The sequence below is a fragment of the Homalodisca vitripennis genome, chromosome 6, assembly GCF_021130785.1.
Source record: "Homalodisca vitripennis isolate AUS2020 chromosome 6, UT_GWSS_2.1, whole genome shotgun sequence".
NCBI lineage: Eukaryota > Metazoa > Arthropoda > Insecta > Hemiptera > Cicadellidae > Homalodisca > Homalodisca vitripennis.
Genome location: NC_060212.1, coordinates 39,588,794 through 39,601,234, shown reverse-complemented (window position 1 = coordinate 39,601,234; position 12,441 = coordinate 39,588,794). Strand labels below are relative to the sequence as shown.

The window sequence follows — 12,441 nt, the reverse complement described above, 5'->3', positions numbered from 1 at the left end:
CCAACCGTGGAGTCATACTATTGTTATTGTTTACTTGTTAGATCGTATCTAATTTAAACTACTCCTATTTAGTATATTCATAATATAGTACCATTTATCACAAATGCTCATACATTTGATTCTAAACGAATCGTTATAGGGGTTTAGTGAAATAAGTTTTATGATCTGTTCATATAAATAAATATTAAAGGTTGTTGGATGGTAATATTGTCCTTTCAGAACAGCACAAGCGATCAGATCACCGTTTGATTGCACAGTTATTACAGTTCGTAATAATACATTTAATCCACTTTAAGAATTCAAACTACGCATAACATTATTTTATGAGGAAATATTTGTGGGAGGATTGTTAATCTCTACTTCTTAAAAACCACATAAACATGAAGTATCCAATATTCTATACGTTCGGTTACAGACGTTAACAAGAACCCGTCCCGGCTGCAACTAACTTCCTAAAGTACGCCAGGCGTACTTCATGCACACATTTTGGTATTATCCAACTCAGAAAAATACACTAAATCACACAGTTCAATCACATACTCCATTTAGTACAGGGAGGGTCGGCCTGTCAAAACTAAACCAGTTTCAAAAATATTTTTCTGGAAGTATGTTATACTCGTTAGACACAAAAATCAGTCTATAAAACTATCTGAGGCGTTTCCCTTAAGATAATAAATAAAACGTAAGCTTTCAGCTTGTCAACTTAATAAATGACAAGGGGTGGATAAAGTTGGTAGATCCCTGCCCAGTCTGACAGCTGTCATCCGCCAAAGACTGTAAAGGTCTCCAATGTGCTTAAATCTGACATTTTGGCCAAGTAGGTTTTACTGTTTCTAAATCTGACACTATTCTGTAGTCACGTCAAATGACCAAGGAAAGATAAAATTGGTAAATCCATGCCCAGTCTGACAGCTGTCATCCGCCAAAGGCTGTAAAGATCTCCAAGCTTCTTAAATCTGACATTGCCGTCAAGTAAGTGTTACTTATTGTAAATCTGTACTACTAATATGATAAAATGCCTCAGAAAACATAATATACAAATACCATTTTGGTACTGAAATATAAAGTTACAGAATCTTAAGGGCATATATTAATATCATATCTTTATAAAATTACATATTTATTTCTACAGTTCCCCATGTAATCCACAAAAGTTTATATAGATGTTGGAAAAATTCAATCATCTTCAAAACATGCAAGGTGAGTAAGTTGTAAACAGTTTATCGCCTAAAAATGCCATATTTGTGTCTTGCCTCAATATATTGAACCCTGGGTTGCAATCATTTCCCTTCTGTTTAATCCCTGCAGTTACCTAGGGTGTCTAGGATTGTTATGTATTAAGTAGTTTTGGTCCTGAGTTACGAATCACTCTAAAACTATTCTTAAATAAATCGTGGCCCATAGAATATAAATACTAATAACTGAAATCAATAAATTCATGTATCGAGTAGCATGGATTAGGTTTCTATGCCTTGCAGGGCCGCTCCATTGGATTTTTTAGATGCTAATAATTGTTTTGGGCAACATTAATTCATGAAACTTCAATGGATGAAATTGATATATTCAGAGTATGTCCTTAATTTTTCATATACAATGATTCTAACTCAGACTGAATTAGCCACTGTCTTGACCTTGTGTTAAAACGCAATTACACAATTATTTAGAATATTCAGAAGCATTCCAAAGATAATTAATAAATTTCATTCACTAAACATTTACGGCATATTCTGAAAGTTATATTATTTCAACACTATGCCTATCTTACTATCCAAAACAAGGTGATAAAAATTATGATCTTTTCATTTTGTTTCCGTATACTTGCATTATATATTTAACAGTCGTGTAACATTGGGTAATATCGCACCTATAAGTTGAGTAATCATTAAGTAAGCTATTGTTTTATAAGATAACTAGTCCTTAATTGTTAATCATTAATACAAAAACGGTACTTTGGGATTATACCGACCACACCCAGACATGAATCGTTATTTAACATTTTGCTTCTACTGATTACTAGATTAGCGTAGAAGACTATTTCGTCAGTATAAAACAGGAATTGTCTTATCGCAAACCCCTCCCCATCCTCAGACAGAGGTCAAAGTCGAGCGTCTAGTAGATAACGTGATTGCAGAGCCTCGCCGCCCGTTCAGCTGGTGCATCGCTTTGTTGTACTTTCGTGTTTTACCTCTATATTTCTCCAAACACAAAAATTTAACAAAAACAAACATTTACCAAAACTAAACTCTTTATTAAAAAAACACTCAAAACTTGTTTTTATTCTTGATCACATTCCGCCACCCAAAATGCGAGTGCCTCCGGCCATCAGCGCGGGCTTCGACAGCACCTTCGGTGCTGCCCCGCGCTGATGTCGACGAAAGAAAAACATCCCTCGAGATAGTACCTATCAGTAAAATATCAAATTCTAGAGGGGCTAATCAGAAATATAAATTGAATTGAAATGGAAAGGCAATTATGTACCGTGCAAATCACGTGATGCCGCGCGGCCTGCCGTAATCAGGATTCTCGAGAAAGATAAGATAACAGCGACAACAATACCGATCACAATACCTGGAAATGCTTGTAAGTTTGTAATTTTGTAATTGAAGAGTTGTTTTTTCGTTCTATCATGTTTGTTTCTATAAATTTCTATTTTTGTGTTCTTCATACTGGTGTGGTCGGTATAATCCCAAAGTACCACAAAAAACAATTATATAATCAACAACTATTGCAAAATAATGACTTTTGCATAATAAGCTCAATAAAGATATGTCGTGACGCTAGAAAGATGTTATAATTAACATCAACCCACTAGACCACGGCCGCCTGTATATTTACAAGTACATAAAACACGACCTCTGTCGCATGTTTGTACAGTGTCACGCCAACCATAGGGGACATACTATTGTTACTGTTTGCTTGTTAGATTATCTATTTTAAAATACTCCCATTTAGTTTATACATACTAATGTTCACTTTTAATAACCATTTATCACAAATGCTCATGGATTTGACTGTAACCCGCATATATTATGATATTTAGTCCAAACAAAACTCAATCCTTCTATTTAACACAATCTATAAGCTTAATCATATGGCATTTTTACATGTGAAATATTGGGACATATCTATATAAACCCTAAACTATATAAAAACATAAAATATTAAATTTTGGTAACTTACTGTGTCGAAATAAATTATCGATTAAGTCCTATGAAACGCAACTTAAAACATTCTCTCTCTCTCTCTCCCCCCTCTCTCTCTCTCACCCTCTCTCTCTCCCCCCCGAAGACGGCCTTCATTTGTGAATCAAAATGGCTCTACATAGTAAGATTTCTTTCTATCAGGGTAACTGTACCAATAATTAGATATTAACTTAACACTCCATATTCTTATGCAAAACTTGTATTAACTGTATCATCTTTTATTGCCACACTAGATTTGTACACAAAGATAAACCAAAAGTTCATATTTGTTATCAGTTCACTATCTTATATTATTCCGAAACTAACATGAATCGAAAAATTATCAGTGACGTCTTAAATCCTTTAAATACTTTTATTATATAATTCATTTTAATTTTTATTATCATTATTATTTATACTATGTTTATTACATTGTATATTTGAAGTAAAGTAGAAATTATACATAAGCAATACTTTCATAGAGTTTTAGTTTTTGTTAGCAGCTGTATGTTACTGAAAGTTATAGTAACGTTATACGCATGCGAAGTGAAAACTTTGGAAAATACTTTCAGGTGACCTAGATTATTAAATATTAACCAAATTGCGTATACATTAATTATTATAATACAACAGCAAATCACAAATATTCAAATTAGTCGCATTTATGGCCTTGGTCAAGTTGTGCCGAATGAAAGATTTGTGAAGTAAGTGAACTTTTTAATAAAAAAGCATACAAAAGACTACTATGAGATGTTTTTGCTATGCTTGAGGCGATATGGCAAAAGCGATGATGCACTGTGCTAATATAGGCAAGCGACTTCTTTCCAGCTCTCTGGTTTAGATTTTTAATTGGAAACAATGCTTTGACACAATATGAACCGAAAAACTTGTAGTAATGACATTAGTCGCGTACAAGAGAGTAAGAACAATAATTAACTCAATAATTGTGTCTAATTTTAGACCAATATCATCCTTACAATTATCAGGAAATTTGAATAAAACTGTGGACTATATACTGATAATATTAATTGTACATGCCACGAGTATATCTTCAAGTAATCTGCACTCCACTATACATGCGTTTGAAAAACGTTTTAACGAAGCTTATTATCAGTTATGACAAAAATAGCTGTGCAAAAATCTAGATTTAGTAATTATTCAGTTAAGACCGTTTCATTTGATAGAAGATAATGTAAAGGAAACTAGAAAGATGTCCATTAATTTAAAAATACGTTAAGACTTTTATAATTTCTTTTTATACACAAACATTTAGCCACTCAATATTAAGTCCTTTTTATTTTTGATAAAACTTTGTTCTAATAACTTTTTTGAGCAAATATGTTCCAAATAAACGTTGTAACAAATGTGTTTTGAAATATTATTGCTTATATCATTAAATACACGAAACATTACCGCAAAGAGCACCTCTCTACAAATGATAATTTTAGTGTTTTAATATATTGCATTTCCATTTTAGACAAAACGCGTTCATTAAACCTTAATAAAAATCCCAAATAGATAATATTTTAAAGAAAATTGCAATTGTTTTTATCAAATATATTTTTACTGTTTAGGATCAAAATAAAAACTCTGCTAAAAGCCTAAATAACTTCTTTTTAAAAGCAAAGGTGTTTCGTTGGCAATTTTGATTACATTTTAAAATTTACAATTCATTGAGGGATTAAAAAGTTAAATAAATGATATCTGGATAAAAACCACAAACAGCAATTATCAGTTATTAAAATTAAAATTATAAGATATAAATACTAAAAAAATACTTAACAAACAATAGGTTTCTAATCGATACTGGGATGTAATTAACTTTAATATTCATATTCTGGTGCTATTTGTAAAGCTACCTAATGGCTCTTCTTAAAATTAAAACTTTGTCCTTCCGCAGTCCGTCTGTACGATAAGATAGAAAGGCCATAGAGACGTGGTACAAAAACTTTCATGGTCCAGAAAAGGACCCTATTTAATTTGGGGGTCAGAAGTTCAAAGGGATATCCGTCCGTTCGTACAAGGTGGCGCATGTCAGTTTCCCCATACATTGGGATATTTTGTTTCGATAGGTTGCTAACAATGTTAAGTTGGCAGCAACACAGAGTAAGTTCATAGTTGTCTGTTCCAGTGGCTATTGTAAAGTCTCTTTGCATATGTTATTTGTTTGTGTGTGTGTGTTTTAAAAATGTTTACAAACCAACAACGAGTTTACATCCTTCAGTTGTGGTTGAAGCATAATAAAAATACTGCTCTAATAATTTAAGAATATAGCAATAAATGTTCAAGTGTCGCGATACCCACTAGACAGTATATGCGGAAATTAAATAAGAAATTTAAAATACAAGAACCGTTTTAAATGCTCCGAAGTGTGGTCAACCACATGTGCAACAAAGGAAACCTGCAGAGAGTGGATCAAGCTTTGGTAGCCAGTCCCGGTAAATCGTCTCGTAAAGCGTCTGCTGAACAAGAAATATCAAGAAAAAGCATGCATAGAATATTAAAGAAATTAAAATTTAAGCCATACCATCCATCTTTACTAAAAGCGCTTCACAAGGCTGATTCCGATAGGCGATTGAAGTTCTGTGAGACCATAATTATCCGTTTAGAGGCTAACCCAAATTTCTTGTGATGAACTTTGTTGTGTGATGAGGCATGTTCAAACTAAATGGACGCGTTAATCGGCATAACTGCGTGTACTGGACGGATGTAAATCCTTATAACGTAATCCCATAAGAACTCAATAGGGCTGGTGTTATAGTATGGGGAGGTATTTCGAGTACTGCACTGATTGGTCCTTATTTTCTTCAAGGAAATGTTAAACTCAGAAAGTTATTTACTGTTGCTGTAAGAAGTAGTAGTTCCAGAGCTGAGAAACTATCCTGTTTTGAATGTTCATTCGCTCATCTGACAACAAGATGGTGCCCCAGCACATTTCGGTATCCAAGTTCGAGATTTTATACACATTTAATGAATGGATGAGATTTCATGAACGGCGACCACGTGGTACAATCGATTGGCCTGCTCGCTCGCCAGACCTGAGCCTATGTGACTTTTCACTGTGGGAAGACTGTGTAAGCTTCAAAACCGCAAAACCTTGACGAACTCAGGAGCATAATTAGAAATTCATTTGAACTTGTTAATAACGATAAATCTTTATTGCTAAAATTTGTGATTCTGACTGAGAAGTCGATGTATGAAAAGTATACAAAATCAAGGTGGATATTTCGAAAAACTGCCATAAAATTGTATGGTAATATGTAAGTAATTTCATTTAATAAATTTGGTTTCTTGCCTAAAAGTGTTTTATACGTTTAACCTATAACGCCTTTAAATTTCTCTTCTGGGGAAACTGAAATATGCGCCACCGTGTATGTCCGTCCACCTTCACGACTGCACGATACATTTTGATATAAAGATCCTTGCAACTTGAAACGTGGTACATAGATTTTCTTTGTCGAGAAAAGAATTCTTTATATTTTGGTGTCAGAAGTTCAAATAGATCTCCCCCTGTTTGTATATTTGCATACTTGCCCGACTATGGATAAATTTAGGAATAAACATCCTTGAATCTTCAAACTTGTTACATAGGATCTTTCTGGTCCAATGAAGAACTATATTTATTTTGGGGTTTAAAGGTGACAGGGCAGTTCTTTTGTCCTTCTATTCGGTCCGATACTCCATTGTATTGGTTTATTAGCTATTACACAACACCATTACTTTGAATATTATCATAATAAAGTTCTCAATAACATCCTCTCTTTATTTCACTTTCCTTGATCTCCCGCAATGTGGAATACATGGTATAAAGCGTCTAACAGTCCATTTCTTATTTCTTTGCACATTAGATGGAGTTACCCATACATGCATCGTTTCCGTCTTTTTTAACCGAAATATCGATAGAGCTCCTTCCTTAGACGAAGGAGAACCAATGTAAGGAGGTTCAAGTGTGTAGTACCTGTTTATCAAAAGTTGTCGCACAGACGGACAGACAATCGGCAGACATAAGGACGTACTGCCCGTTGACCTTTCCTCTACAAAATCGACAGGCTCCTTCCATGGATAGAGAAAAATCTATGCCCGCAAATTTCTCGTTTTTGGACCTTTATATCAAGAGTTAAAGCACATGGGGCAAACGTACTAACATCCAGATTTATGGGCAGCCCTTTTGTCTTTTTATCTCAAAATTAAGAAGGTTCTTCTTTGGAATACGAGGAACAGTATTTAGGTCTACAAAGTATCAAGACTCTAAGAAGTTCCTGTCCTGACTGATCGCATAGGCCAAACGTACTGGACATGATTTCAATAAGGCCTATTGAGTCCTCAATAGTAGAAATACTCATAGTTTTCAAATTTGTAGTAATTTAAAGCTCCTTTTGTGGCTTTCTGTTCATGATTGGGAATTATATTTGCTTTAAAAATTTAAAAATAAATATAACAGTCTCTGGGTATGCCTTATTATTTTTCCATAGTTTCTAAATATAGCAGTAATAAAAGATATACATTTTACGTATGTGGAATTCAGAAAGAAAACCATGAACAATCTGATGGAACTACTAAAATTGAAATAATAATAATAAAGATAGTTTTACTGCATGTTTCGTCATATTAGTAAATTTTCCAATCCTCAATTAAAAACCTAACAAACGGTTGTTGCTTTTTAATTTACGAAACGATATTACGTTACAGTTCAGCTAATCAAAGAACTCAATTAGTAAGTACAAAATAATTGCTTCAGATATGTATAACGAAGTAGCTCGCGTGATCAAGTGATAAGGCTATTGCAATTTAAGCCAATTTATTCCCTAACGATGGCAAGTACATGGTAGTGATATAGTTTTTGTGATAGATAACAGGAAAATATTCACTAGTATAAGAGTTCGCGTGGCCGTCATTCTTACTGAGTGTACTTGTGATAGTATATTCGTATCTCGTATGCAGAAAGTTACTTGGATGTGGTTTTGCTAAACCGTTAGTGGCATATTTGTGATGTAAAGTATTTAAAAAGTGTGTTTCCTGTGACAGTACTTGAACATTTTGTGAACATTAAGATATAAACTATTCATAAAACTGTTTTATTTCACTAAAGATTGCCCTTTAAATACAAAATGCTCAAAAAGGACTTACTCATTTCAAAACTGGACTCTATTCTCGGACCCAATGTCGTCTTGAAGGATAAAGAAGATTTCTTAACGAAGTTGACCAACATGGTGGAGGATGGTGTTTCCAACCTGCAGTTCGTCACGGACTTTGACGACACAATAACTAAACACATCGTGGGCGGTAAGTGTGGAGCGACTTCCTTCGACGTGTTTCGAGGAGCCAAGACTTTCACCCAGACTTACAGTGATAGGGTCGATGTTTGCCTTTCAAAGTTGAAGGATAATTTGTTTAACTCTAAGGCCGAGCAAGACCAGCAGGAGGAAATTGACTCAAGGATCTGTGACGTGTACGCCTGCAGCGTTGGGGAGAAGGTGGCCATCCCCGACATCCACGAGGCAGCTGAGCGGATCATCATCCCCCTGAAGGATGACTGCAAGGAGTTACTGTCATTGCTCTCAGAACTTAAGGTGCCCTTGACCGTAGTTTCCGTTGGACCAGGTGAAGTTATCGAACACATTCTGAAAGAGTACAATCCTAAAGTGGTTGCCAACTACGTGACTTTTAAAGATGACGTAATCACAGACTTGAGACAACCGTCCGTGGGTATGTACAACAAACACGAATTCCCTCTTCCGGTCGATGCTGATAGAAGCAATTTCATAGTGATAGGGGACTTTGCTTGGGACTCTAAAATAGCCGATAATGTAAAAAACAAGAAAAATGTACTTAAGATTGGGTTCTTTTACGGAAGGAGGGATGACACCATTAAGGAATATCTCAATTTCTTCGACGTTCTTCTGTTACATGACGAAACCATGAATGTGCCACTAAACATACTTAAGTTAGTGGCAGACAAGACTGAACCAAATTCTTTTCATAAGGGATAAAGCTGTCAATCACGAATTTACTTATTATTTCACTGTTCATTTGTTTTTACGTGTGATAAAATTTACTGGATGAGATTCATTTAGTTTGCTAATAAACCGAGTTTAATGCAAAGTGTGTTATTGTCATTTTTCTTTTTGTTACGCCATATCTGTATGCTGTATAGCATACTTAACATACGTTAGTAATGGTAATTATTGATATTTAAATAATATATTTTTGGCCAGACTCCGATCAACATAAATAAGAGGCCAGCACCTGATTTAGTTTTAGTTATTTTTACCGGATAGTTTTATTGTTTATATCCGTATGAATATTTTGATATCACAATTGAGTTAACATAAAATATTATTTTAACTTATTCGCTGCAATAATTTGAAATTTAAACAAAAGCGATAAATATGAGAAATGTATGTGATACATAAATATTAATTTATGATTAGTTTAGTTTATGTTGATTCAACATGTAGGTTTTATCCCTGGTAGCCAATGTGGAGAATCCTTCCCTCAATTTAGTACAAGTGGTTGCTCACTGCGAATATATAAAATATATATTTATATTCACATATAATATATATCTATATACTTGCAGGCTGAATGTGCTACCATTACACCATTGAACCCTTACTTTTTCCAATTCAATTATTTTGTATTTGGCCGTATCTGTCACATATGCGTTTAAATAAGCAAACTAACATATGATCGGAAGACCAAATACCTGTCAAACGACTTTTCTTGTTTATATTTGGTTAGTTTATTTAATTTTGTAAATATTTATACACTATTTGATATCTGAAGAAGTATGCTGACATACGAAAATGCATGTAAAGAGTTTACCGATATTTCTTTTATTTTTACATGAAGAGAATACATCGCTTATGAAATTCTCCCCCTCCTCATTCTTCACTTATTATTTCTTCCGAATTGAGTGTACTTTATATTTTTATCAATAAACAATTTTCTTGGATTCGTGTTTATTAAATAACGGTGATATATTTCTCAATTTTAATTAAATCTCATTCTTCCTTATATTTTTTAAAGACTTGACAAAAAGACGTGTAACTTTCAAATGTCAAATCAGATAATCTGTAGCTTTCTCTAAAGCTAAATTTACATCAATATTGTAAATTTTAACCATTAAAATGTTTTATGATTTCATTTCTTTTACTTTTTGAATTATGTGATATTTAAATGAAACCCAGTTCTTTACTTTAATTACGTGAACTAATATATTTGCTTGTTGGAAACATTGTTTGTAGTCTAAATAAAATTTTTGTGTGTATTTTATTATGTTTTTATAAGGAACGTTAATATTTATTTTGGAACAATGATTGTTTTTTGATAAATGATGATTAGGAATAGAGGGATTGGATTTTACTGCAATACATGTTTTAATATAAATGTGCCTTCGTCTGTTACGCCATCATGTGTTTTGAAATATAAACATAAACCCTGTTTAAAAATAAAAAATTACTAAAGTGCTTTTATATTCAACATTTAGAGTTAAAAAAATATTACTTCATTATTCTTTATTACTTCCATCAAGAATTCCTATTAGTTTTGATATTGGTGGTAATAGCAAACTCTTTATATGTACTAGAAGTTCCCACTTTAAGTTCTAATAGATGTTTAATGTGGAATAATTTTTCAAAAACTTAGACCAAAAATGTACCAACCACACATTTTAGTAAATAGACAACTTATATTAAATACTTGCATTTAAAAAAATAATTAATCAATAGTAAAAATATTTTTTTAATGGGGGCTCTGTGTTATCAAGTAATTGTGTCAGTCACCAAGTGAAAGACCCGGGTTCGAATTCTGGAGGAGTATTTTTTGGGAGTAAACCTTTATTGTATTTTAACATACATGCACTAATACATTCAATTCATCTGTATGTGTATGTTACACGATTACAAACAAACGCTTACTATATGAATGGAGCGATCCTTTATTGCATGAATGTTACTAGTTAAAATAAAAATGATTAGAAACTGTAAAGTTTTTCTCTGTTTGAAATCAATATATTATGAATTTTTCACTGTAAATGTGCGATTTTTGCTACAAATTCGTATCTTCAGTAATGGAAGAGCTGATAGTCGAGAGGTTCTAGGCGTTGGATCTAGATCTGAGTTAGAGATAACACAGGTTCAAATCCTGTCTGTGGCTGAAACAACTTTTGACATTGACCTTTTACTGTATCTAATTTCCTCTCTCTTCTGTTCGTTAAGTCCCTTGCACAAGCCATTATGTACGTTACTATACATGTGTCGTTACACTATTTACGTTACACTATTGGCTGATAAAGACAGGCAGAATAAGGCTAAATATATTCACACGTTTATATATATATATATATATATATATATATATATATATATATATATATATATATATATATATATATAGTTACGTTCAATATAGGCTCAAAACGACATAATATATGCGTTTCTATACAGGTTTACATTACACTTTTGGGCCATGAAGGCAAAGCGGAATAATGCTAAATAAATACATACGTTATATATTGTTACGTTCAATATACACTAAACTTCATATTTTATGCGTTGCTATACATGTCTGCGGTACACTAGTTACGTTACACTATGTTCCCATGAAGACGGGTAGAATAAGGATAAATAAATACATACGTTATATATTGTTACGTTCAATATACACTAAACTTAATATTTTATGCTTTGCTATACATGTCCGCGGTACACTAGTTACGTTACACTATGTGCCCATGAAGACGGGTAGAATAAGGATAAATAAATATACACGTTATATATTGTTGCGTTCAATATACGTGCAGACGTCATATGATATACGTTGATATACATACCTACGTTGCATTAATGACGTTACACCATTTGCTTAAGACAGGTAGAATAAGACGTGTGAAATTAGGATATTTTCATTGTTAGATTTGATATTTTATCACTGTATTACAGTGAGTCTAGGTAACCTATATATTCCTTTAAAGACGTATTTTAGGTTGGTAAATAGTACCTGACAATTAGACAATTGAAGCATGAACTCTATACCTGTAAATTAATTCAATTACTATAACAGGGAAACATTAACCCCCTACAGTCAATTATTATAGTTCACCAGTATATTGAACTATTTCGCTTCTCCCCCTTGAGGGAGTATGTAATGTCATAGTCATTCGATCTTATGACCCTTCCCAAATGAGAGCCATAACTATAAAGAGATGCCGTCTTATCCCATTTCCGATAAAAGCCACTTAGTTTCATGACGCATTTCC

General features: G+C 33.1%; 1 protein-coding gene across 1 annotated transcript; it reads left to right on the top strand.

Moving 5' to 3' along the window:
* Positions 1-8,290: 8,290 nt before the first annotated feature.
* Positions 8,291-9,172, top strand: LOC124365355 (cytosolic 5'-nucleotidase 3-like). Its single transcript, XM_046821331.1, has one exon. The coding sequence runs from the start codon at positions 8,291-8,293 to the stop codon at positions 9,170-9,172; it is 882 nt and encodes a 293-aa protein (XP_046677287.1).
* Positions 9,173-12,441: the final 3,269 nt, after the last annotated feature.

Excerpts from the sequence above, each read along its gene's own strand:
- LOC124365355 (XM_046821331.1), top strand. The coding sequence starts at position 8,291 with ATGCTCAAAAAGGACTTACTCATTTCAAAACTGGACTCTATTCTCGGA.